The sequence below is a fragment of the Monodelphis domestica genome, chromosome 8, assembly GCF_027887165.1.
Source record: "Monodelphis domestica isolate mMonDom1 chromosome 8, mMonDom1.pri, whole genome shotgun sequence".
NCBI lineage: Eukaryota > Metazoa > Chordata > Mammalia > Didelphimorphia > Didelphidae > Monodelphis > Monodelphis domestica.
Genome location: NC_077234.1, coordinates 12491846 through 12519591, shown reverse-complemented (window position 1 = coordinate 12519591; position 27746 = coordinate 12491846). Strand labels below are relative to the sequence as shown.

Below are 27746 nucleotides of genomic sequence, written 5' to 3'. Positions count from 1 at the left end.
CCTCCTAAGAAGATACAAGATATCTGTCTTCCAGGGATATACAAAAAATGTCTTCCTGGTTGGGTGAGTTGGAGGAAATTTGAGAGGGAAAGGCATCAGCAGCAAGGGGAAATGGGAAGATCTCCTTCAGAAGGTGAGACTTCAGCTGTGTCTGGAAGAAAGCCAGGGAAATAAAAGTATAAAAGCAAGAGGAATGGCAGCTACATGGTTCAGTGGATAGAGAGCTGGTCCTAAAGATGGAGGTCCTGAATTCAAATCTTGTCTCAGACACTTACTGGCTGTGTGACCCTGGTCAAATCACTTAACCTTAATTGCCTATCCCTTACCTCTCCTCTGTCTAATATTCCCTAATAATGCCCAATAATAATGCCAATACTAATACCTAGTATTGATTCTCAGGTAGAAAGCAAGGGTTTAAAAAAAAGTGAAAGGAGAACATTTGGGGCATGGAGAAAGCCAATGGAAAGTCATGGAGGCAGGAGTTGAAATGTCCTCTTCAAATGTCCTTCCTGCTAGCAGTGCAGGATTGCTGGATGCTAAAATAGGTGGAGGAAAATGAACTGTCAAAATCTTTAAATGCTTAATGGAGATTATGTTTGATTCTGAAAGAGTTCACTGAAGCTCATTGCACAGGAGGATGTCAGTCAGACCTATGCTTTAGAAAAATCACCTTTGTTGGGACAGCTGGGTGGCTCAGTGGATTGAGTGCCAGGCCTAGAGATGGGAGGTCCTAGATTCAAATCTGACCTCAGACATTTCCCAGCTGTGTGATCCTGGGCAAACCATTTAACCTCAGTTGCCTAGCCCTTAACATTCTTCTACCTTAGAACCAATCACAGTATTGATTCTAAGATGGAAGGTAAGGGTTTATATTTTTTTAAAATCACCTTGGCAACTGTGTAGAAGATGATTGGAATAGGAAGATGAGAGGGACATAAAAGATGGAGAAAGTAGTTGGCGGGATATTGCAATAATCCAGGTGCCTTTCTTTGCATCACTGGGGCTTAGTTCCTGAGAAATAGCAAGCTCTTAACTTATGTTTGTTCACTTACTGAATGCTGAAACTAGGATTATGAGCTACATGAGTGAAGAGAAGCTCTGGGTGACCATTGGTAGTGTTAGGGTCCAGGTTGTTATCACCCACCACCATGGAAGACCAATAGACAGTGCAATTAGGCAAAGGGTTGTTTATTAGTCTGGTGCACACCAGGGGATATCAGCACAGGAGTTCCCCCCCAGGGGACTGACTCAGTACAGAGTTCCAACTGTAGTTCGTGAATCGAGAGGTTTTTATCTCTACTACCCACCAGCATGTATGGTCTTATCTGGTACGTACTATTGCTGGAACCTTGACATGTTTATGTCTTCTGCTGGGGGTCTGCTTGGCCCCTAAGTTCTTATCTGGTACATACTGCTATTGGGACCTTGACATGTTTATGTCTGCTTACAGATGTTCTGAACTTCCATGGCCAAGCAGTTGGGGGTCTGCTCAGGTCTCCCTCATTGCCCACTTCTTTTTCTCTTAGGGGGAAGAGGGAAGGTCCACCTGCTGAGACAGCTCATAGCCCTCGGCCCGGGGCTCGATGGTGGCTAGGGGTTGACACTGTTGTCGGAGGGCCAACACCTGGATGGCATCCAGGCGGTCTTTCACAAACTGAACAAGGCGGTTGAAAATGCAGGGGCCAAATGTTAAGAGTAGGATTAAGATTATAAGGACCCTATAAGGGATGTGACGAGGGCAGTGAGCCAGGGAGAAGAGTTAAAAAGGTGGGTGTACCAGGGGTTAGCAGTTTCTCTCTCCTATGTGTGGTGTCATGTATTCTTTTTGCTAGCTGTCTTGGTAGGAACAGTGGGAACTACAGTAGGAACTCTGTGCTAAGTCCCCTGGTACGTACCAGACTAATAAACATCCCTTTGCCTGATTGCACTGTCTATTGGTCTTCCGTGGTGGTGGGTGACAACCCAGACCCTAACAGTAGGAGAGTACTTGTATAATGCCAGGACTTTAGGAAGGGAACCCACATAAGGATCAACATTTAAATAGTTTGTATTTATTTGAGATTGGGGGAAGGGTTTGGGGGAAGGAAAGTGAGGGAGAGGGTGATCTTTTCTTTAGACCTTTAATTTTAACTCCTAAATTAATAATTCTATCCATCTACACCAATATCCTAAAGGCAAATCAAACAGGGGAGCTGGATCTTCCAATAGAGTCTCTGGGAGCCACAACAGGAATCCAAGGTGAAAGGTCCATAGATGATAACTCCTCCAAGTTGAAGACAGATCCTCAATCCCTGACCAGCAGACGATTGAAGAATAAATCCTTACCACAGCCAAAGGATCTTCACAGGCTACTGTCTTGGGAATTGATCTTCTGACAGATTCAGCCACACTTCTCTCTCCTTTCCTCTTCAGCTCCAGAGACAGTTTATCTCTCAACTGAATCCCAAAGATTCCAATGCTCCCAGGTTCCAGTCACATGCTCCTGCCAATCATTTTACAGTCTTTATCTTTCCTTGATACAGTCCCCTCTTGGCACAAAGCCTAAATCATGTTAAAAAAAAAAAACTATTTTGATATTTGTGCACAACCTAAAATACTTACCCATTACCTAAACTAAGATATCTACCCCAAATCACAAACAACCTACACTCAATTATTTTAATCTAACTAATACTAACCTATTCTAGGCAATTTAACAAAGAAAGGGGAAAAGGAATTAAATAATGAAGAAGAACAAATTTCAAACATAAACAAAAGCACAACAAATAACATCAAAAGTAAAAGATAATCACAAGTTCCATGCAAACATCAAACTCATAAATACTGCTCTTATCAGCTAATACAGAACATTCTATTATTATTGTAATACATTAACATCAAACTTAGAGAGAGCTTAGTCTCTCATTCATCAGCGGGGATGTATAATTGAAAATCTGTTGCCCTAAAAAAGAATTACATTTACTGGGAGCCCACTGACTTCCTGAGAGATTAATATGCTAAACTTGAACTCACCTAAGAAACATTTTAACTGATCAATGTAAAGGATACCATAATTTTAAAGCAAGTGTAAAAGTGAGGTTTGGGAGATAAAAATAAAGGCTCTATCTGCTGTCTTATATGGTATTTCAATGGAGTTCACAGTTTCTGGATAAGGATCTGAATGCAGGAGGGAGTTGGAGCTTGAATGAACTAGCACCTACACTCACTCCCTTCACCTCCCCTGAGAGAGTCTGTGAACATTTACTACAGAGTTATATCGAGGTTCCCTGAGGAGAATTGGAGGTATAGTTGAAGACCAAATAAACCCCAGGGTAACCTCGGATTGCCTGGCACACAGGAGGTTTAGAGTTTAGGTCTTTTGACTCTCAGTCAGTACTCTGCATAGTATGCTATTAGGCCATCCAGCAAAAATGTTTCCTGGACCAGGAAAAGATGGAAAGTTAGATGTCGATGTTGATGATGACGTTGGTGATGATGTTGTTGATTTGTAGTTGAAAATTTTCCTTTCCTGTAGTACAGTGAAGATGACCCTGAACTTGGAGTGAGAGGTTCTGAATTTGAGTACATGATATGGAGCTAGAAGGGACTTCAGAGATGAGATAATGATAATATCATAAATTTAGAGCTGAAAGAGATTTGAGGTATCTGCTCATCCAATCTCTTCTTTTAATAGATGGGGGGAAACAGGGCTCAGAGGATGAAGTGATTTGCCCAATGTGACAACCACTTGAATGGGAAAAAAAAAATCAAAATTTGAATTTGAGTCATTTCCCTGACCTCAACAAGCCCACATTCTCCTTGGATGAGGAAGAGAAAAGGATACAGCAATAATATAGCTAAGTTATTACAAGGTTATTTGAGCAGCAAAAGACTCTAGTAAATATGGAGATTAGAGAAGGTTTTGTGGAATTTTTGAAACTGAAACTGAGCAAAGAAGGAAAACAAGGAAGCAGACAATTAAAGATGAGGAGAGATTGTATTGTACATCTTGGGTATTACCTGGGTCACTACATGGAAACAGGGGAGGTCAAGAAGAGCAACGAGCCCAAATTGTTGAGGATCAAAGCAGAATGCAGAAAAGATAGGACAGGGGTGGATGATGGAAAGCATTAAAGGTCAGGTTGGGCTATTTTGTCCTAAAGTTACTAGGGAAAAAATGAAGGATTTTGAGCAGGGGACTGACATCCTCAGGGGTGTATCTTCAGTAGATAATTTCATCACCTCTATAGAACATGGATTAGATAGGGGAGGCTACTGAAAGGAGGACAACTTATTAGGAGACTAGTATAATGTCTTGGGTGAGAAGTAATTAGTATCTCAGCAAGGGTGCTGGCCATATGAGTGAAGAAAATAGGAATAGGATATATATGTGAAATCTGCTTTGGAAGTAAAATTGGCAACACTTATTAGTGACTAATTGTAAAAGATCAATGTGTCCCAAGAGCCAAAGTGATTCAGTTATAGAATGGAACTGTTTTAGAGGGGAAAAAATGAGAATTCATCTTTGGACACATTGACTTTGAAGTGCCCAGAGAATAAATAAGTGGAAATTTCTAGCAAGCAGAGAGAAAAAATAGATCTGGAATTCTAGAGATAAATTTGTACTGGAATAAAGATTTGGATGCCATTCTGTAGCAGCAATAATGAACAAACAAAAGAGAAAATATGGGAAGAGAGAATAAGAGAGAGGATGGGAAAGTATAGAGGGTCAACCAGGATTGGAGGGATTCCAGCTCAAAATTCCAGAGATAATTATTATATTTTTCAGTATGAGCATTTCCCCCTCAAAAATGAGCAAACATTACAAATCAGGGTGTGATGTGTTATTTTTTATTGCTAGATTTAAGAAAATCCAGACAGATGTTAATATATAGATTTAACTTAAAAGCATGCCAGCTATATTTAGAGTTAATTATTGAATATTTCCTAGCACAAACCTGATTAGAAGGAAACAAAATGGATGAAGAATTAGAAAGCTAACTGAGGAGTGATCAAAAAGTAAGGAGTTTCAAATCTAGTTATAACCAAAGGGCAGTAATTTCTCTTTGATTAGCACATTTCTTCAGTCCACAGTTCTGACACTCAACTGATATAAACTTGTTTTGGAAAGCCTATATAAATTTGCAATTTTTTTTATATTTACAAAAAATGTTTCCTCCTCTTAATGGGAAAATGTTATCCTCTTTGATAAAGAGAAGTACATCATTATTTGGGAACTTTAAAAAATAATAAGCTGGGTAGCACATGAAGGATAGATTAGAGAGACGAGAGATAGGCAGCAGAAAAAGTAGAGGGGAAGATAGAACAATAGTCCAATAGAAAGTCAATGAAGGATTGGCTAGAGGAGTGGTAGTGAATTAATAGAAGAGGGGCTGGGGGGAGAGATGAGAAGGTAGAATCAGCAGATCTGGGTAACTGTTTGGATGGTGGTAGGGAAGGGGAGAAGGAAGGAGAAGGAAGAGCAAAACTAGACTAGGAAGTTTCAAATCTTATGGGCATTCAGAAAAAGAGGTAGGATGCAAGTTCAGGCAGGCTTATAATAAAGCAAAGGACAATGATAATGATTTGGGACTTCCTGAATGGGAGGGACTGGAAATAATAAAAACCAAAGGGGCATCTAGGTTGCACAGTGGATGGAGCCCCATACCTGGATTCAGGGGGACCTGGGTTCAATTGGGATTCAAACACTTCCTAGCTATGTGACCCAAGACAAGTCAGTAACGTTGTTTGTCTAGTCCTTGCCCTTCTGGCTTAGAGTTGCTTCTAAGACAGAAAGTAAAAGTTGTAAATAATAATCATAAAACCACCACTACAACAATAACCACTGATGCTTATATTGTGTAATTAGGATTTGCTCCCCAGAACTCTAAATCCCAGCTTCCCATGTTCTCTCTCATGTTTCATGCAAATGAAGGAGGGATGTAAGGTTTTTGTAGCTCTGCTCTCTCACTCTCTCTTTCTATAATCGAGGCTGCGGAAGCTGTCTTTTGGTCCAGGCAGAACTTAATCACGTGGTCTTATTTTTGTTAGATAACTAGGTTTTGCTACTTCTATTTCCTTTTTATTCCTTCTACTTTAAATGATTATTAATAAACTTTATTAAGCTAATACTTGGACTTGTTGATGTGGATTGAAATCTTACAATACAGTGTTTGAAGGTTGGCAAGGTCATTTTCCATTTTCTTCTTCATAACTCAGGTTGGCATGTGCAGAAGGCTGAATGCTCAAGGTAGAGAGAGGAGTTCAGCTGATCATTCCTGGATCCCCATATCATTTAACCCTCTTATCCTTTGACCTTCCCCAAAGCACTTAGGATGATTGATTTAGTAATATGCCAGCACACATCTTCTTCTTCTTTGTATACAAAGCTTATCTCCAGGGCACCCACAACCATGTCCTAGTCCTATTGGTATCCCCTCCTAACCCACTCAAATCCTGCCAGCGGCCAACACTTTGACTTGAATAAAGGAAGGACTGGCTCTTGGCTGAATGGAACAGATGAAGCATCACTAGAGATTCTCCTTTAGCCACTTGAGATACTTGTTCACTTCCCTTTTACCTGCCCTAAAATTTAATAGACTGCTACCAAATGACAGGATCCCATGGAACCCATCTTCCACATGTTCATGGGCTACCTGGACGTCTGCAGCCCTGAGGCGGGAGAGGTACATGAGTCCATCATCTCTTAAGACATCATACTGACAGGTGAGGATATGAGTCAAGGGTAAACGCCGTAATGTAGAATCATCTGCTAATAAGGGGGATGCTCGGACATCCAGAAATCCTGGGTACTTTTTTGCAAGCTCAGAGGGTCCATGAATTGGGTTGGTATACACATGTCCTTTTTTGAACCTCTCAGGCAGCAGGGTACTCCAGTTAACAAACTTGAAGAGATGGCTAGATTCCACAGGTGTATGTTGGTTGGCCACCATGGCCTCATATAATGCCTTGTCTGAGGTGAAATACCTGCTCCAAACCTCAGCCATTTGCTGTTTTTTCACAATGACCATATGGGAGTTTTCTTGATAAGACGGTAAGTCCATATCAAGGGCCTGAAGAGGAGCATAAATTAAAGATTGAATCTTGACTTTGATCTTGATTTCTGGGTCATTGAGGAGCTGGAACAAACCCAAAATATGGCGGTCAGTTAGAATTCATGGCTTGTTAGATAAGGCAGGGAGCACAGAGATGATCTAATTTAACAGATAGAGACATTAAAATCGAAAGATGAATAAAGGCTTGCTCAGTACCACAGTATCCCATCTCCCACTGCCAAGCCTTGACACAGGTGCTCCTCTCTGTCTGGCAGTCACTCCTTCTTAACTTCCAGCCCTTGGACACGTGAAATGCCTTTAAGTCACAGATGAAGTGCCCCTTGGTCTACCCTGCCTTTAGAATAATTTGCTTTCTGAGTTCTTCTTGGATATTCCCCCTCCCCATTGTATGTCAGAACTCATCACTTCTAGTAAGGTCTGGAGAAGCAACATTTCTATAAGCTTATTATACCAGATAGTCAGTTTTCATTTTAGCACATTCTTATGAGGGCCTCTAGGGGCAAGACAAATACAAAGGAACTGGTTCTATCAGGGTTCAGGTCTTTGGGCATGGAAAGGTGAGGGTTTGGGGTGCCAAGGACACTTACATTCCCCTACTGCCACTATGAGGAATACTTTTTATTATGAAGTTAGTTGTGGCTCTGGATAAAAGTTCATTCTTATTATGGAGCATTCTAAAGTCAATGCCTTACATGATGTTGCCATATCTTAAAAAAAAAAAAGATGCCCTTACTTCTGTCTTAGAATCAAAGCAGAAGGCTTCAAGGCAGAAGACTACTGAGAGGTAGGTGATGATGGGTTAAGTGACTTGCCCAGGGTCACACAGTTAGGAAGTGTCTGAGGTCAGACTTGAACCCAATTCCTCCCATCTCCAGGCCTCACTCTCAACCCATTGAGCTACCTATCTGCCCTTGCCTTATCATTTTAGTAACTAAAAAGAGGTATATCTATCAGGAAAAAGGAAGGGAAACATTTTTAAATAACAATAGATTCAATCATTCCTATAACATTCTCAAAGGAAATAATCACTACTTACAGTTTCACTTTTTAAAATTGGTGGCATGAACATGACATTGAAAAGGACATTCAATAAAAAGAAACATAAATCTCTCCTGGTACCTTCTGGTTCACAGCTGCGGCTAAATTCCCCCCAGCACTGTCTCCTGCAATACAGATGCGGGTGGGATCCACACCATACTCAGCAAGGACTTTCTTCCTCAAGAACCACCTCAGAGCATCATATACATCTTCAAACTGGGTTGGGAAGTGATACTGGGGTGACAGTCTGTAGCTTTGGGGGAGAAAACATTTATTGAATGTTATTGAAGAATAATGCCTTGTGGATCAATACAAAAGGCAATATATACTCTGTCAAATTTTTGACTTAAAAGCATCAGTAAATATGGGCGTTCTTTCTTATTCTTAAGCCTTTATGTTCTGTTTTAAAATAAAGACTATGTATTCATTCCAAGGCAGAAGAATGCTAAGGGCTAGGCAATAGGGATTAAGTGACTTGTGTATGATTGAAAGTCTATTACCCTAAAAAGAACTACACATCCCAAGAGCCCACTGACTTCCTATCATTATGAGGATAAAGGTCGTTGGCTTTGGAGGCTACCTCTCTCTGATGTAGAAGCAGCATTGATGGTGGTGAGTGGGGTTGACTAAAAAAATGGCTAACCAGCTATGGGCACGTAGTCTTTATTTTGTATCTCCTTTATTCCTTGATTTCTAATGAGTATTAATAAATCTCTTAAAATATATTATAATTGAGATTTAATTTTAACTTTTACATTGATGGCAACCACTAGTCGTAGAAGAACCTCTCAAATTTTTAAGATAACCTAGATAAAAAAATTTTTAAACCACATTTCTCCTGCCAAGGCTTTTTGCCCACTCCACCCACCCTCTCAAACTCCAACTCTTTTGAGCTGCTGCATTTTTCTTCTACTACTTTTTGCCCAGTTGCTTGCTTTCCCTACTGGCCAGGTTATTTTTATCAGGAGGACTCTTGGTGAAGAAGAAATGAATTGCTTTTCTCATCCAACTGCTTGAGTCCTTCGTTCCAATGGAGAAAAGTTTGCTTTCATAGTGTATATTGAAATATGATCTTTTAAAGCTGAGTTTTTGTCAGCATTCCCGATTATAAGATTTTAAAGCATGAAGCCTAGAGGATTAGGAGTGATGGCTACTTAATGGGTGGGATGGTGATTGCACAGTTCTCTTTAAAATATAGCAGACAGGAAATGGTTCTTGGGCTTCTGGGCTCCACACCTGAAAACTCGATTACTTTGAATCACTTTATTGGCTCTTGAGTGAAATTATTTTCATGTCACCATGTGACAGTCGTTCTGTGTTCTATTTCAGTATTTACATCTATTATTCTAGCACCACACAGACTCTATGGCCAGCCTTCAATATAATATTGGATAATTCACTGAGTGATGAATGTTTGTTTACAAAGTAATTACAGCCTTGCATATCCTTATCAAAGATTTCTGAGAGGCAACAGAGTCCAATGAGGAGTCAGAAGACCTGAGTTCAACTCCCACGTCTAACACATAGTTAGTGTGTTACTATCTGTTACTACACACCACACATAGGCAGTGTGATACCCTGAGCTGCTTTGGTAAAGGAAGTTTCCTGACTAAAAATACTAGCCCTGAGGTGTGTGTGTGTGTGGGGGGGGGAATTTGAATTATTCTAAAAAGAATTTTTAAATAAAATTTTCATGAAAATTCTAAATAGACCATTGTTTCACCATATAAAATGTCTTATGCAAATAATGTTCATTTCAAAAGTTTTACCATGTTATAGAAAGCAAGTAAATTTGCTTATGCCTCTACATGCATAAAACAGCTTTAATATTTTACTAGGACTCATCCAATAAAAATGAACAGAGGACTTAATGTTAGAAAGTTTGCCTTTCTCATTTTTGACAAATTTTATTTGTTTGAGTCATCATGAGAGTTACTCAAAACGTCTTCATTTTACTTCATTTTAGACACTGGCCTCAGTCATTCCAAATCTCAGCACGTTTCTGATTGCCCCTTTATGAGCCAACAATCAGTTCCTGGACTGTGGAAAGAACATAGCTGCCATCTAACCCTACTTTCTTATTTTATAATTGGAGAAATTGCGTACAAAAGAATGCAAGTGATTTCTCTAGTTTATAACTTGAGGATTCATTGAAACCATCTAATACATGTTGTGAAGGCTCTTTCCACCTCATAGGTCTACCAAATTGAGGTGGACAAGAAGGTTTTGGTTAATTCTGAGAATTTATCTGCTACCTGCACATACTCCCCTCCACCTTAAATGACAGCATAAGTTCGAAAGATTCATTCTTATTTCTCCTACACTCTGAGCTCCAAGATATTGAATTATTGTTCTTGTTCAATGGTTTTTTTTCCAAATGTGTCCAACTCTTTGTGACCCTATATAGAGTTTTATTGGTAGAGATACTAGAATGATTTGCCATTTCATTCTTCAGCTCATTTTACACATGAGGAAATTAAGGCACACAGGACTAAGGGATTGCCCAGAATGACACACCTAGAAAGTGACAAAGGTGACATCGACACTCATCTTCCTGACTCCAGGTCTTCTCTATCTACTACACCACCTAGATGCCCCCAAATTGAATTAAATGAAAGTGAAACAACAGCTACGCACTGACTCTTGGCCCTTTAGTCTGACCTCTCTCAAGCTGGCTGATGTCTTCCCCACTGGAACACTGGAGAAATGATTTGACCCTATCTGGCACTCTAGTCCCTCTCTGTAGTCATTATGTAACTTAGCAATGGTACCTCTTCCCAACTGCAAGGCTGCTCCCCTTGTCTACACACCATGATATCTTACAATCAGCAGAGAGGTATTAAAAGCAAAAACCAAAACCATGAAAGGTAATGGATTCTTTATTCTAACAAATCCCATCCAAAACCAAAATCATTCTTACTCAGTCGATACAACCACAGCATCGAGCCTTTCCACCATCCATCTTCCCAATTCATCATAAGGATCCCAAGCTAAAATGTAAGGAATCAGATTAAATTATTTAGAACTGACAAGTCAAAATAAAATCTTAGATAAGCTAGATATGATAGAGATCTGGAGAGAATAGAATGTGAATACAAATAAATACTTATTTTCTCAGCGGTACAAGGTACCTTTTCAAGAATTGACCACATATTAAGACATGGAAATTTTATAGTTAATTTAGAAATATTAGTGCTAAATGCATCTTTTTTCAGATCATAATGGAATAAAACTTATTTTTAGTAAGAAACTATGAAAATGCAGAATAAAAACTAAACTAACCCAATCATAAAGAATGAATGGGTTAAAAATTCACCAAAAAAGTATTAACTAAAATCGTAATAATGAGACAAGAAACCAAAGCCCAGGGAATATAGCAAAAGCAGTAATCATAGGGAAAAATGTATATTTCTAAATGTTTATATCAATTAAATTGCTAAAGGATAGATCAATATATCTGACATACAATTTAAAAAATTAGAAAATGGAAAAAAGTAATCACCCAAATTAAATGCCAAATTGGAAATCCAAAAAATTAAAGTTAAGATTAACAAAGTAAATGAATGAAAACCATTCAATTAAACAATAGAATACTCAGTTTTATGAAGAAAAAAACTAAATAAATAAACCATTGGTTAATATAATTTTTAAAAGGAAGAAAACCAAATTACTGACATCAAAAATTTAAAGGCTGAAATTACCACTAACAAAGATTAAATCAAAGTAATTTATTAGGAGTTATTATGCCTAATTATATGACAACAAATTTAACAATTTAAATAAAAATGAAGAATATTTGTACAAATATAAATTGCTTAGACTAAGAGAAGAGGAAATAAGAAATTGAAATAAAACTATTTTAGGAAATGAAATTAAACAGGTCATGAATGAATTTCCTAAGAAAAAAGTATCAGCACCAGATAGATTTGCAAGTACATTTTACCAAATATTTAAACATCATCTAATTAAAATATTAAATGATTTTAGATTAATTGTGTATTAAATTATTTAAAATAATTGGCTAAGAAGGAATTCTATCAAACTCTTTTAATAAAACAAATATGATTCTGACATCTAAAACAGGAAGAGCAAAAATAGAAAAAGAAAATCATATGCCAATTTCATTCATGAATATAGAAGCAAAACTCCTAAAAACATATTAACCAGAAGTCTATAATAATTATTTGTATATATAATATAAAATTAAAGATTAGACATTATGATCAGCCAGGATCTATACCATTTATTTAGGAATGGTATAATATAATGAAAACTATTAATGTAATTTATTACATCAATATCAAAAATCATATAATTATATCAATAGAAGCAGAAAACATTTTCACAAAATACAATACTAATTCCTATTTAAAATGCTCAAAATATAAATAGATTTTTCCTTAACCTGAGAAGCATTTACCTAATATTATCAGCAAATGTTATCTGTAATGGCAATGTTAGAAGTCTTCTCTATAACATCAGGAGTGAAACATTATCACCAATTATCCTTTAATATTGTGTTAGAAATGCCAGCAATAGCAATAGAAGAAAAATAAAATCAAGGAATTTGATGAGTGAAGAGATAATACAACTGTCTCTTTTCACCTATGATATGATCATACATATAGAATATATATACATATATAATATAATATGAGATAATATAACATGTCCATGTATTGTAATAATCCACATATTATAACCATAAGCCAATTACTATTATGAACTTATCCAACATAACAAAAAAAAATCACAGGAATTAATGAAAAAAATTATCATTTGGTAAAAAAAAAAGTTGGAGAAACTGAAAAACAGTCTAGCAGAAACTAGATACAGCTCGTTATATTGCATCATTTATCAAAATCAGATCAAACTGGACATTTAACCTAGGAATAAAGGGAGATATAAGTAAATAAGAAAAAGTGGGAATATGTTATCTATCAGATTTTTGGATAGGAGAGTAATTTATTAATGAACAAGAGATAGAAAGCATTGTGTCATGTTAAATGAGTAATTCTGAATACATGACATTAAAAAAGGGTTTGTGCAAATAAAACTAATATAGCCAAGATAAAAACAAAAGCAATAAATTGGTGGGAGAAAATTTTAGAGTTTCTTAGATAGAAATCTGATATCTAAACTACATCAAGAACATTGTCAAATTTATAAGAATATGAACCATTCCCCAGTTCATAAATGGTCAAAAATATTAACAGTTTTTAGATGAAGAAATCAAAACTATATATAATTATAAGAAAAATTACTTTAAATCATTACTTAATAGAGAAATGCAAATCAGAATACCTCTGAGATATCACCTCACCTATCAGATTGACTAAAATCATAAAAGCACAAAATTACATATTTAGGAAGTGATATGGAAAATGGGGACATTAATATACTCTCAATGCAACTGTTCCAACCATTTTGGAGAGTAATCTGGGATTATGCCTAAAGAGTTATAAAATTGCAAATACTTTTTGACTCAAAAACAAAACTATTACATTTCCTAAGGTGATCATGAAAAGAAAGAAAAGAATCTTTATATTTTAAAATATTTATAGTAGTTTGTGGTGTCAAAGAACTGGAAACTAAATGGATATTTTTCAATTGGGGACAGACTTGATGAGTGATGGCATATGATTGTGATGGAATACTACAGTATTGTAAGAAATGGCAAGCAGTTTTATAGTAGCAAAAAAATGGAAAATGTGGGGCTATCCATCAATTGGGGAATGGCTGAACAAATTGTGATATCTGATGGTGATGGAATACTACTGTGCTGGAAGGAATGGTGAACTGGAGGAATTTCCTTGAACTGGAAAAACCTCCAGGAACTTATGGAAAGTGAAAGGAGCAGAACCAGGAGGACATTGCACACAAGCTAATCTACCTTCCCCCACCCCACCTATGGAGCCAGAGTCAGTGCCAACGTGTGCCAGAATCAGCAAGTGAGTGAGGCGCACCTCTAGAGTGAGTAAGGGAAACCTCTAGGTCCTTGGGAGCTGACTAAGACCACCAAAGACCTACCCCTGAGAGCAGTGACACCTGAAACCCCAGCAGGCTGAAGACCACAGACCATGGGTGTTCATGGGAAGATAGCACAGAGAAGGGCATCGAACAGCAGAAGCTACAGAGATTCAAGAGCTTGCCTCAGGCAAAATCCTTGCTCCCTAATTCCATACACAGAGATCCTGACCATCGCACTCAGATTTCAGACTAAAAAGGAAAGGGAAAAACCTCTACAGTGATGGTAAATTGTGCCAAGGAACAATAAACCTCCCTCCAAGAAAAACAGGAAGAAGGGATTGACCCTGGAAATTTTTTATGGAGGAAAAACCCAGGCTACAGAGGAAAAAGAGGAGGAAATTCAAATAAATGCACCAAAACCTTACAAAAAATCAAAATTGTCCACAAGCTCTTGAAGAATTTAAATTGGAGCTTATAAAAAAAGATGAAAGCCTTCTGGCAAGAAAAGTGAGAAATAGTTCAAAGAGAAAATAACAGTTTAAAGGAAAAGAACTCCCAATTGGAGAAACAGCTGGAAGCCATGAAAAGCAGGATAGACCAAACTGAAAAGGAAAATCAGTTTTTAAAATCTAGATTTAGGCAATGATCTTGCAAAACAGCAAGAATTAATAAAGCAAAGTGAAAAGACTGACAAAATAGAAGAAAACATAAAATATTTTACCCACAAGATGACAGATCAGGAAAACAGATCATGGAGAGACAATAAGAGAATCATTGGTCTACCCGAAAAGCCAGAAATAAACAGAAATATTGATATCATACTATAAGAAATCATCCAAGAAAACTGCCCTGATGTTCTTGAACAAGGGAGCAAAATAGATATTGAAAGAGTTCATAGAACACCCTCTACACTAAATCCTCAAAAGACAACTCCCAGGAATGTAATTTCCAAATTCCATAGTTTTCAAACTAAGGAGAAAATTCTACAAGAAGCTGAGACAATTCAGATACCAAGTTGCACCAATCAGGATCACACAATACCTGGCAGGTTCCACAATAAAGGACCCTAACACTTGGAAGATGATATTCAGAAAGGCAAGAAAATTGGGTTTTCAATCAAGGATCACCTATCCATCAAAATTGATTATATACTTCCAGGGGAAAGTATACGCATTCAACAAAATAAAAGATTTCCAAGTTTTTGTAAAGAAAAGATCAGAACTAAGTGGAAAGTTTGATATCCAAACACAAAGATTAAGAGAAACATGAAAAGGTAAATTAGAAAGAGAGGGAAAAGGTAGGAAATGTTTTTATTCAAACTTTCTTCTTTAAGGGCTATAATAAGATCAAATTATATATATTAATATATGGGGGAAATGTTATTTGTAATTCTCAAAAATTTTATTCACTATTATAGTAATTAGAAGAATCATTCACAGGAAGAGATTGGGGCAATAAGTGCTATAAGATGATATGCAAAAAAAGAAAAAGGGAGGGGGGGTTGAAGATGGCACCAAGAGATACTTGAAGAAATAAAATAAATAGGATAATCTATCACAAAAAGATACACTTGGGAAGTGGAGGGGACAAATTCTCTTATAAGAAGGAGAGGAAGAGAGTGCTAAAAGGTAATACTTAAACCTTATTCTCAGTGAAATCAATTCTGAGAAGGAAGAGCATCTAGATCCATTGGGGTCTTGAATTCTATCTTATACTACAGGGAAAGTGAGAAGGGAAAACTAAGGGGAGCAGGGGAGGAGGGAACACAAAAAGGAAGGAAAATAGAGGGGGAGGGAACTTAATAGACCCTAAAAAAATAAGAAGGAAACATAAAGGGAGGGGCCAGAAAGGGAAGTATATTAAGGGAGGGTTTAGGGGGATTGATTAAAAGTAAATCACTGGTTTAAAAGGATATAGCAAAAGGAGAAAGAACAGAACTAGGAGAGGATATCAAAATACTGGGGAATACACAAGTGACAATCATAACTTTAAATGTGAATGTGCTGAACTCACCTATAAAGTGAAAACAAATAGGAGAGTAGATTAGAAATCAAAATCCTACCACATAGGGTAAGTGACCTCAGCAAGACAGTCTATGATAAGCCCAAAGATGCCAGTTTTGGGAACCAAAATCCACTATTTCATAAAATCTGCTAGGAAAATTGGAAGACAGTATGGAATATATTAATTTTGGATCAACATCTCACACCCTAAAGCAAGATAAACTCAAAATGGGTGAATGACTTGAATATAAAGAAGGAAACTAAAAGTAAATTATATGAACACAGAATAGTATACATGTCAGATCTTTGGGAAAGGAAAGCTTTTAAAACCAAGCAAGATTTAGAAAAAGTCACAAAATGTAAAATAAATAATTTTGATTACATAAAATTAAAAAGATTTTGTTCAAACAAAACCAATGTAACCAAAATTAGAAGGAAAGTAACAAATTGGGAAACAATCTTCATAACAAAAACCTCTGATAAAGTTCTAATTACTCAATTTACAAATAGCTAAATCTATTGTACAAAAAATCAAGCCATTCTCCAATTGATAAATGGGCAAGGGACATGAATAGGCAATTTTCAGTCAAGGAAATCAAAACCATTAATAAGCACGTGAAAAAGTGTTCTAAATCTCTTATAATCAGAGAGATGCAAATCAAAACAACTCTGAGGTACTATGCCCAAAGGGTGCTAAAAGACTGTATGCACTTTGATCCAGCCATAGCACTGCTGCATCTGTACCCCAAAGAGATAATAAGGAAAAATACATATACAAGAATATTCATAGCTGCGCTCTTTGTGGTGGCAAAAAATAAATTGAAAAATGAGGGCATGCCCTCGATTGAGGAATGGCTGAACAAATTGTGGTATATGTTGGCGATGGAATACTATTGTGCTCAAAGGAATAATGAACTGGAGGGACTCCATGTGAACTGGGACGACCTCCAGGAAGTGATGCAGAGTGAGAGGAGCAGAACCAGGAGAACATTGTACACAGAGACTGATACATTGTGGTACAATTGAATGTAATGGACTTCTCCATTAGTGGCAATGCAGTGACCCTGAACAACTCTGAGGGATCTATGAGATAGAACACTATCCACATTTAGAGGAAAACTATTGAAATAAAAACACCGAAGAAAAACAACTGCTTGATTACATAGGTCAAGAGGGATATGATTGGGGATATAGACTCTAAATGAATGTCCTAGTGCAAACATCAACAGCATGGAAATACGTTCTGATCAAGGACACATGTAATACCCAGTGGAATTGTGCATCAGCTATGAGAACAGTGGGGGGAGGGGAGGGAGGAATAGAATATGATATTTGTAACCAAGGAATAATGTTTGAAATTGACCAAATAAAAAAATAAATTAATAAATTAAATAAAGAGGGGAAAAAAGAAAAATACTTACCAGCACTTCCTGTGACCCAGCCACCACCATGAATATAAAACACAGCCCTCCTCAGTGTAGATGACTTCTGTTTTGGCACAAAGACACGGACTGGAACATTGTTGAACAGGGTATCTGTCACTGTGACATTTTCATCCGAGGTTGGTGGTACTACAAGGATTTCCAACAATGGAAAAGGTCTAAATCCCAGCATTTCAAAAAGTGGTGCCTAATGTCCAAGAAACAAAATAAACAGTACTGTTGGGACATTGAGAGCGAAGTATATTTTTATTGAGTAAAATTGATTATTTTATTGAATTGGGATTCAATGTAAGTAATGATGAAAAAATTGCTTGCTATTATTATCACTTCTTTAATGAAATCTATATATCGTTTCTTTGATGGATTTTAATTTCTAGATCTTAGATCATTTGTACACGATTTAAATGTGATAAAGCATTTCTGTGTAAGATCATTTGAAAATTTGTTAAACTTTTTTTAATATTTAAAATTTTAAAATACTGTTTATGGTAATATACACTGTGTTAAAACACTGTAAAGACAAGATGTTAAAATGTATTTATCTTTAATATGGACATTGTTAATTTATGAATTAAACTCGAATGAAATCACATATATGTGTTTATTTATAAAACTCATGATATTTTCTAATGGATTATTCTAAACTTTAATTTAATTCTCATTATAAATTCTAATTTTGACACATGTAGTTTATTCTGAGTTTATTTGGCTATTTAGGCAATTTATTGACAGGATGAATTAATATGTTAAAATTATTGTATGAATTAAGTATTTTTATTGGAGAAAATTGAAGAGATCTGTTTAAACCTCTTTATTTGCTTAAAATATATAAAAGCAGTTAAAATTCTTAACCCTGTCTCCATTAGAAAGCAAATATGGGGAGAGGTAATTAAGAGTTTCCTATTTTATAGAAATATTTTCTTGTGAATTATGAAAGTACACCTGTAGAAGAATGATAATCTGAAGATGTGTGTGTGTGTGTGTGTGTGTGTGTGTGTGTGTGTGTGTGTGTGTGTGTATTCTGGAGTTTTCAGCAATTAGCCAATATTTTTCTTGAATTTAGATCATTTAAGATTATTTGGATTATAAGGAAGCTACATTCTTGAATCTACTATTTATTCTGTAAGTTTACATTGTAATTATTCTTCTGACAGATCAGTAATATACCCCTGATCAATATTGAAGTATGATGAAAATAGCAAGAATCGAACCCTAAGCTGCAAAGGAGGATGTTTTTGGTTCAGAGGAAAAGCTTTGGGACTTTTAATATGCTTCTGATCTAAGTTTTCTGATATAATATTCTGACCCTCCATCAGTGTCATCACTCCTTCCTGAAAGGGAAATGCCATGAGCTCCTGCAGTCTGACTGTCACTGGGACTGGAGGAAACAACCTTGCTAAGGTGAAAGTAGAAGTTCCTTGATTTCCACTGGGAACAGGATATTTAAATCCCGAGTCTGGCTTTGGCACCTTAGAAATGGAAGTGAGAACTGCTGTAGGACTTGGCTGTGGCTTTTACCTGAAGCCAAGTGAAGCTTCTGTGCTCTAAAGATCTGTTTGGATGCCGTGTGCTTTTGGCACCTGCCTGCTCCTCTCAACCAGGGCATTAGATCAGTGAAATATATGAGCACTGTATTAAGTCTTTATTAGTTTAAAGCTGGTATAACTAAGGTGTTGGTGTGTAAGATTCAGTCTGAATGGTAATGTCTTTAGATACCTCTGGACACTAACAAACAGTAAAGAATTTCACCTTGTTATCTGCTATTAATTATTTAAAATCCCCCCAATATCTCAGAGTGGGACAAGGAGGCAATAATCAGGGAACATCTAAATCAGGATATAATTTCATGGTTTCACAAGTTTATATCAGATTTTTTCTACTTTGAGTTAGAAAAACTGTGCAATCATTTAGGATTGATGTTTGATCTTTTGTCATTTCTAAGTGATATCCTGAATTGTTATTAGTTGTAATACTAACATTTGGGTCTGGGATATATTCTATAAAGTAAGCAGATTACAAAAGGATAGGGAGAAGATCTAAGAACACTACTCTATTTACATGTAATATTTAAGTATATTTTATTTGAGTATAGATAACTTCTTTGATACAATGCAGAAATTAGAGATTTAAGAATTCCATCCTAAGTCTATTGTTATAACAAAAGGGTGAAACATTCTTTTGGGTGATTCCATATTTGTTACCATCTAGCTTAGGCACAAAAGCCACCTGTTATCAATGATTTTTGTAAGGAATAAGAGTCTTAGAAGAATCCCATCCTCCTGAGGGGGAATCGAGAAAATTAAAATTTGAGATTCAAGTGAATAAATGATACATAATAACACATAATAACAAATACTGAAAGATAATAATTGAAGTGAAAGTTTTTGAAGAAAGTAGAAATGATGAGAGGATTATACATGTATATATATATATATGTCAGATCTATTTCTGATTATTTTTAAAGCATTAAGCATATGTTAATACCAAGTTAGACAAATTGGTTATATATCAATTTTTTTTAATAAAAACCCTTACCTTTCATCTTTCAATACTGTGTATTGGTCTAAGGCAGAAGATAAGGGTTTGTGTAAACACCAAAACTGTAAAGGATAATTTTAGTGTTTTGACTTAAAATCTAAATAAGTGGTCGCCATGGAAAATTCCCAAATATAAAAATACCTAAGTCAGCTGGGGATTTATGTAGATTTTAATTAATAAAGAGAGAAGGAATTAAAGGAAGGAGAGAGAGAGAGAGAGAGAGAGAGAGAGAGAGAGAGAGAGAGAGAGAGAGAGAGAGAATTTAAACTGCTCTCGCTCAGGCTGAGCCAAGCAGTAAATAAAGGCCAAAGTGAAGTCAGGCTTATTACTCACCATAAGACCCTCTCCAAGCAAGCTCTAGTCCTTCACTGAATCTCCTGAACTGAGTTCAGAATCTAACTCAATTCAACTCCAAACTCCAACTAACTTTTTACCTTTTACCCCTTCCTTTTAAAGAAATTTTCTCTTATGTCAACTCCCCTAAATTTTCACGTCTACCAATCACAGTAGACACTTTTTTCCAGCACTACCCATTCTTAGTTCTCATCTTCTTTGGTTCTCACCTTCTCTGGTTAGATTATATCTTCTCAGTACTTCACACCTCTTTGTTAAGTTCACCCTTTGTGAGTTACTTGACCTTTTTGTGATTCATTTAGCCTTTATAGGTACTTAACACCTTTTTATATTAGATCTAAAAACAGACTTAGTTTAAGTTTAAGGTTCTAACTTAACTATAAGGTATGATTTAAGTATCTTCATTGTTCAAATGGGAGTTTACAGCTGTATCTTCCCCTAAAGTATATCTAATTAGGGTAGAGTAACTTTAAAAGTTCCCAATGCATTTTTGATTCTTGTTAGACCAAGTATCTCCATTGTGACAAGAAGGAAATAGCTACATAAAATCTTCTAAAGTACAATCTGAGTAGTTTTTAAGATTCACACTAAGCAATGAGGGTGAAATGACTTCCCTGGGGTCACACAACTAAGAAGTGCCTGAGGCCAGATTTGAACCAGGGACCTCCACCATAATATATTTTTAATTAGAAAAGCTACCTTAAAAGGTTGAATTTTCATTGATTCTTTTTAATTTCCTTTTTCTTATTGGCAGTTTTACAAAGCAAGCATCTGGTTGAGTCAGATGTAAAAAAACCACAACACAAAAAGTATAGGAAATATAAATTCTTCAGTGCAGAAGTTCACAAATGGACAGTCTTTATTTTAATAAAAGCAGAATCCTAAGATTTCAGTTAGCTCTCATTTTCTGATCTAACTATTGGCACTGTAAATTTTAGTTACTTCAATGAATTATATAAAGGTCTATTTTCAGGCAGTTTTAGGGAAAGATGCTATCTGTGACCTGGACCAGGAGGGCGCAGATCTGCCAGAGAAACTGCTCTGAGGACTAGCATGACTCCAGACAACCAAAGAAAATGGGAGCAATAGACAATGACCCGAGGGATCAGACTGCTGAGTCATGAGACTCTTACGTCCTTAGGAATAATAGACTGGACAGTGAGGATTGGGTCACTTATCCCTTTTGAATTTCTCTCATTAATCATTATTTTGTTTGTTGTAACACCCTTGTACAGATAGGGCAGGCTCCTTTAATGGCTACCTGTTAACACAGCTCTCAATCATATTTAGCATCCTGTTATGAAACACCTAAGCATCATAGATAGAACCTCCATGTAATGATTGGTCATCATATCTGAGGGGCTTGATTCAGGAAACTGAGGCCCAGCCTTCCCGAGTGATAGAGGGAGGGATGTGAGAATTTTCTTTAACATACTATATTAACATCTCTATAAGGGTCTGTATTTCTCTGGTTGGGTCAGAGAGGCCATCCAGTCTATTGTTTTTTGCATTTGCTTTGTCCTTGGGGATTCTTAGGGATCCCAAAGATTGGCTTCTTTTTTAACAGATTTCTATCAATATATGAAGGGGAGAAGAGTTATTTTCCTGCATACAGAATGTCTGAATAATGAGCTCCCAAAGCTAATTCTTAAGCTGCCTGTCCCAGATTCTGGGTCTCTGATCATTTGAGAGGGCTGTTGACCTTTCTGCCATTTTATTGCTTATAATCCCTGCCTAAACAGCAAACCTGATATACTTGATAGGCTTATATTCTGAAGGAAAAGTCGACTTCTCAAGATAATTTCAATCAGAAGAGGTGACTTGCTTGGGGGACGCAAAGTCATTAAGTCTCAGGGTTGGAATTTCTTGCTATGTATTCCTGATGCAAAGGCCAGCACTATATGGATAACTATCTACACCAGTTGGATTTTCCCTGAATGGTTGAATATGCCTTTGAAGCTCCAGGGAAATTACAGTTATTTTGACCAAAGACTGGCATGGTGACACCAGAGCTGCTTGAGATTCAGGCTAACAGAATTAAGCAAGGACATTAATTTTTTGGATCTAGCAAGAAAAGAAAGGAAGCCCAGCTGGATCCTCTGACACCTTTTGCTATGGAATTGCTGCCCATCTATCTAGTTGGTGTGTATTGTTTCTATATCTGGTTGCTTACCTGTAGTCCCCAACACTGGAATGGAGGAACATTTGAGGACAGGACTTTCTGTGAACCCGCAGTTCTTAGCATAATGCCTGCCACATAGTAGGTACTTAATAAATGAAGATCTATGAATAACTGATTGTCTGCCATTAGACCTCTGGAATTCCATTGCTTTAGTGGTATTTGTCTTGTATCTTCTGGGACTACCATGGCCCCGATTGTTGTTTGCCTCAGTTCTAGAGCTGAGCTCAGTGTTGGTAACCAAACTTAAATTAACTATAGTATTTGGATATTCACATGTACACACATACACACACATGCACACATGCACACATGGACACAAAGAAGCCACAGAAAGTTCTTGAGCAGAAGGCTGACATGATTAGGCCAGTGCCTCAGGAAGACTATTTCAGTGTCTACAATGAAGGGAGAGAGAAGAGAATCAAACTAAGAGCCCCTTCCAACCATCTGGAGGTAGAGAAGACCTGAATATGGGCTGCGAAGGTCTGAGTGGAGAAGAGAGGGATGGATGCTGAATTGTTAATGAGATAATAATCAAAAAGGCATGGCAACCATCTAGCTACAGACTTGAAGGAGGAGGAAGGACTGAGGATGTTTCTGAGGATACAAATCTGAAAAATTAGAAGTATGGAAGAGCCTTTGGCAGAAAGAGAGAAGTTTGGGGAATAGGAAAGCATATTTAGAAGCAAAAACTGATGGACTCCTCTCTGGGAATGCTACTTTTGAGGTAAAAATTGAACATTAGCAATAGGCATCCAGATGGAGATGTGTAGCAGGGAAGGGGGAATGAGTTCAAGTGAGGGATTAGGGTGAGAAATAAAATTTGGGAATCATCTTCTGTTCTGACCTCTGGGACCTCCCCACATTCCTACCTTGATTGGATCCTTAGATTCTTGACCTATGGTGTATTTCTAACTACTAATAATCACGGAATCCCCAGCCATGGGCTTGATTCTCTGACTTGTGGCTAATCTAGGTTGCCAGCACTGCCCCTTGCTCTGTTTCCTTCTGTTATCTCAAGTCCTGACTTCTAACTGTGATTTTTATAAACTTCTGCTTAGAGGCATGAATGCCCCAAACTCTATCTGGTTTACCTGGTTCTGGACCACTCACAGCAAGCAAAATCTGTTTGGAAGATGAAAAACAAAATGGTGGCAATGGTTACTTGAATGATAATTAAAATGTCTAAAATTCGATCTTGATCCTAACCAAATCTCTCAATTTCATAAAATCTTTTTCTCCTTTAAAGCAAACAGTCAACTGAATTGATATCTTCCTTTTATCTAAATTCCTTTTGCATGATACACTGGCTTGAGAGTTAGCTACTGTGCTAAAGGAGACAAAGGGGGTCTTCATCCCCAAGCGTATTGTACAAAAAGAATGCTTGTCCTGCCTTCCCTGCTGCACATCTCCACGTGGTGCCCATCCCCAACATTCCATTTTTATCTTAAATGTATTCTCAAAATGGAGCTTGTCAATTTTTGCTTCTAATCAGCCTTTCTGAACCCCAAACTTCTCTCTGTACAAACCTGTTGCACAAAACACACACTCTAAGTATTTGGATGGCAGGGAAAGGCAGAGGATAGAAACAGGCTGGAAGAGTTATTGTTGTTGTTCTTAATGATGCTTTTGTGGTCATTTAAATTCTCGTGTAAATGATAGCCCGCGTTTCAATACATTAGATAAGTTTCAGAGGAATTTCCTCTGATCATAGGAGCAAGTGAAGCAATAAGTCCTTTTTATCCCCATTTTATGTACCACTTCACCTACGATGTTGACCAAGACTGACATTGTAAAACTTTTACACAACTATAATTGCAACAATTAGTTCAAATTCTTAACAAGTACCAATTTTCCCATAAACATTACATTCTGATTTATTGTTTAAATAACAAGAATGAAGATACTACATATCCACTGAGAAAAAGAGATGATGGAGCCCTAACACAGAATGACATACAGTTAGAGAAACGGCTCCTGGAGGAATTTTTTTATTTGAGTATTACTATTTGATATGTTGTTCTTCTAGTAAAGTTTTTTTAGGAAGGAGAATACTAGGGAGAGCTACATATTTAAAAAGGAAGACTGAGGTATATAATATATATTTGTAGTTTTAAGTATGGTCCTTCATTTCTACTATCTTATAGCATATGGAAATTCATATTTTATTTGGTGGTATTTAGTTTTGTTTAAAAAGAAAAAAAAGACAATTCCCTTCTTCCTTTCTTCCTTCCCTCTCCCCCTCCCATCCTCTGTCTCAATCCCCCTCCTCTCTCAATCTCTCTCCCTCTCTCTCGCAATCTCTCTGTCCCTCTTTCCCTCCCCCCCTTCTCTCTGTCTCTCTCCCTCTCTCTCTCTCTTTCTCTTTCTCTCTCTGTCTATTTCCCTACCTCCTTTCCTCTCTCCCTCTCTGTACCCCCATTCAAACCTTCTGCAAATTGTCTTCTATTTTCATCTTTCAAATGAGATGGCCCTAACCAAACTTACCAATGACCTCTGACTTGTCACATCTTCCTGGCCTTTTCTCAGGTTTCATCCTTCTTGACATCTTTTCAGTATATGATACCAGTGATCATTTGCCCCTGAGTACTATCACTTTTAGAGGTTTTCTATACTAGTATCCTGGTTGTTTCTCTACCTGTCTAAATGTCCTCAGTCTTCTTGGTTGCTTCTTCATGCATGTCAAGCTTTATAATTCTTGGTTTCTTTCAAGGTTCTCCCCTCTTCTCTTTTCTCATTTTGCTGGCTACTATTTCATTTGGTGATCTTATCAGTCCCAATGGGTTGAATTATTATCTCTAGGCAGATAATTCCCTGGTCTCTAGTTTCCCAGCAGAGCTGCAATCACTTCTTACCAATTTCCTATTGGTTATCTCAAACTAAATACTCATAGGCATCTCAAACATGACTTATCCATTATAGAACTCATTATCCCCCCTAAAAAACAATGCCCCACTTGTTAACTTCCATATTATACAGCCATTATTCTTCCAGTCACTCAAACTTGCAATTTCAACAGCATCCTCATTTCCACATTCTCACTCACTCTACATATACCATAGCCAAATCTTTTTTCTACACTCAGAACCCTTCTAGCAAATATTTCCTTCTCTGTTCTGCCTCCAGTCTCTCTCCTGTATCCAATCTACCATCTATTAAGTTCCCAAATTTTCATAAATTAAACAAACTTCCCAAGTACATAATTTCCTGACCATGTCATCTCTCCTGTTCAACAATCTTCAATGGTTCCCTATTAACTCCAGGATAAAATAGAAAGGTCTTAGACATGTATAACTCTTTGCAAACTGACTCCTACATCCTCTCTGGTCTCCTGGCATGTTACTTCCCTTCACACAATCTCTAATCCAGCTTTGCTGATGTCACTGTTTCTCATGACACTGCATCAGAATTATTCAGGAAGATACAGTGTATACAGAGAGAAGTCTATACATGATAGTGGGAGGGGGGAAAGAGCTCAAGCAATTGAGGAAATCACAAAAGTTCTTTTCAATTAGAGGAGAGATAAATAAGCTAAAATACAGAGACCGAGTTACAGACAGTTGAACAGACAGATTGGATAGATAGAGAGATAAAGGGACAGATGAATGGATGGACAGACAAATGGATAGGGAGAGCGAGAGAGCGAGATACATTAATAGAAAGATAGATACACATATCTAGGCAAGCTAACCTACAAATAGAAAGATAGATAGGAAGATGTATATACAAGCTTGCAGACATACAGAAAGAAAGATAGATTGCTAGACAGACAAGCTAGCAGGCAAATAGACCATCAGATAAACAGAAAGACAGATGAAAGATAAAAGGAAGAAATGAAGATAAATCACTTGGGGGCAGTGCATTAGGTGGAAAGACAAATAATTTATTTAAAGCTTAATATGTGCTAGGGCTTGTGCTAAGCACTAGAAATACAGATAAAAGCAATGGAGACCATTCTTGCCCTCAAGGAGCTTACCATTCTAATGAGGAAAGAAAACATAAAAATGGTAGCTGAAAAAAGGAAAGCTAGAAAGAAGAGAGAAGTATGTATGCTTGGCAACATGATGGGAGTTGGTAGCCAGGTAGAGAGGTGGAGGCTTCATTCTGAACAAGAGAAGAAAACCAAGACACGAGAAGAACTCCCCTCACACACAAATACCTATCTAAACTGTCTGTCTCACATTGAAATCAAAAGTAAGATCACTCTGAAATCTTCTCCTTTTAGAAAACAGAAAATACGATCTCATTGGCCAACACAGTAGCCCCAGAACCCCACAAAAGAGTGTCCACCTTCCCTCCTGGCAGCATCTCATTTTAACACCCCACACAGTCAACCAAACTCTCGACTTACTATATGCATCTGGATCCTCATGAAACTCCAGATCATCATCAGTTCCCACTGTTGTTCAATTTTATCTGGGACAGGAGTGTAGCAATAGTAGGCAATAAGGACACAAGGAATCAGGAGACAAAGAGATTTCTTCCACATGTTGTTGTTGTTGTTGCTGCTGCTGCTGCTCTTTCTGTTGGTGTTGCCACCACCAGCACCTGGGAGTCTCCCATCAAAGCACCACTGGCTCCTAGCCTGTCCCCGCCCAGGAGAAGGGTTATCTGAGTTCCCCTAAGTCAGAGTCCAGGGTTCAGAGTAAGAATAACAAAAAGAGAAATTAAGTATCAATCTAGACACCCAGCAGAGAATTCCTTTTGAAAACACAGCTAACCAGAATTCAAATGGCACTTATACTGATTCACTTGCTACCTGTGGACAAATAAGCATCTATTTCTTTCTAATTTGGGCTAACTGGAGCCAGTCCAACACCAGGAAGTCACTGAAAGGCAACTGTGGGCAGATTTCTGCATAGAAGTCAGCAGAGAGGTTCAGTAGGTGGCCTGACCTGGACCTCCTAATGGTTTCAGATAAAGTGAGGAAGTAGGATCAGAGTTCCAGAATCTTTGAGTTGAAAATCATCTCGGAGAGGCTGTTTTTGTAATCTGGGTCTGACTAGAAATTTCCTACAAAGTATCCCTGAGATGAGTCCATCTAAAAACCTCTGTTCATGGGCAACCCACTCCTTGCCTCCTGAGGAAGCTTATTGTACATTATACAGGGGACAGCAGAAAATGTAAGGGATTTTTTTCTAGGACCAAGAGGCAATCTGCTTACCCA

The 27746-nt window shown here is 37.2% G+C and overlaps 1 protein-coding gene across 3 annotated transcripts; it reads right to left on the bottom strand.

Annotated features, from left to right (window-relative positions):
• Positions 1-2029: 2029 nt before the first annotated feature.
• LOC100020881 (arylacetamide deacetylase-like) lies at positions 2030-27147 on the bottom strand. Of its 3 annotated transcripts, none has more exons than XM_056808201.1 (6): positions 26931-27147; positions 17488-17695; positions 11014-11083; positions 8175-8346; positions 6560-7118; positions 2030-2541 (listed from the first exon to the last, which is right to left on the bottom strand). In XM_056808201.1, the coding sequence occupies exons 1-6, from the start codon at positions 27066-27068 to the stop codon at positions 2504-2506; spliced, it is 1185 nt and encodes a 394-aa protein (XP_056664179.1). In that variant the 5' UTR covers positions 27069-27147; the 3' UTR covers positions 2030-2503. The 3 variants fall into 3 exon arrangements, with proteins under 3 accessions (XP_056664179.1, XP_056664180.1, XP_001373219.3); XM_056808202.1 differs by having other exon boundaries at positions 6636-7118; positions 26931-27146; XM_001373182.5 differs by having other exon boundaries at positions 2030-7118.
• Between the last annotated feature and the right edge of the window lie 599 nt (positions 27148-27746).

Coding starts and splice junctions, on each gene's coding strand:
- LOC100020881 (XM_001373182.5), bottom strand. CDS start 27,068: ATGTGGAAGAAATCTCTTTGTCTCCTGATTCCTTGTGTCCTTATTGCC. Junction 11,084..17,487: donor CTGGGTCACAGGAAGTGCTG/GTAAGTATTTTT, acceptor CTTACATTTTAG/CTTGGGATCCTTATGATGAA. Junction 7,119..8,174: donor CCGCAGCTGTGAACCAGAAG/GTACCAGGAGAG, acceptor GGTTTGTTCCAG/CTCCTCAATGACCCAGAAAT.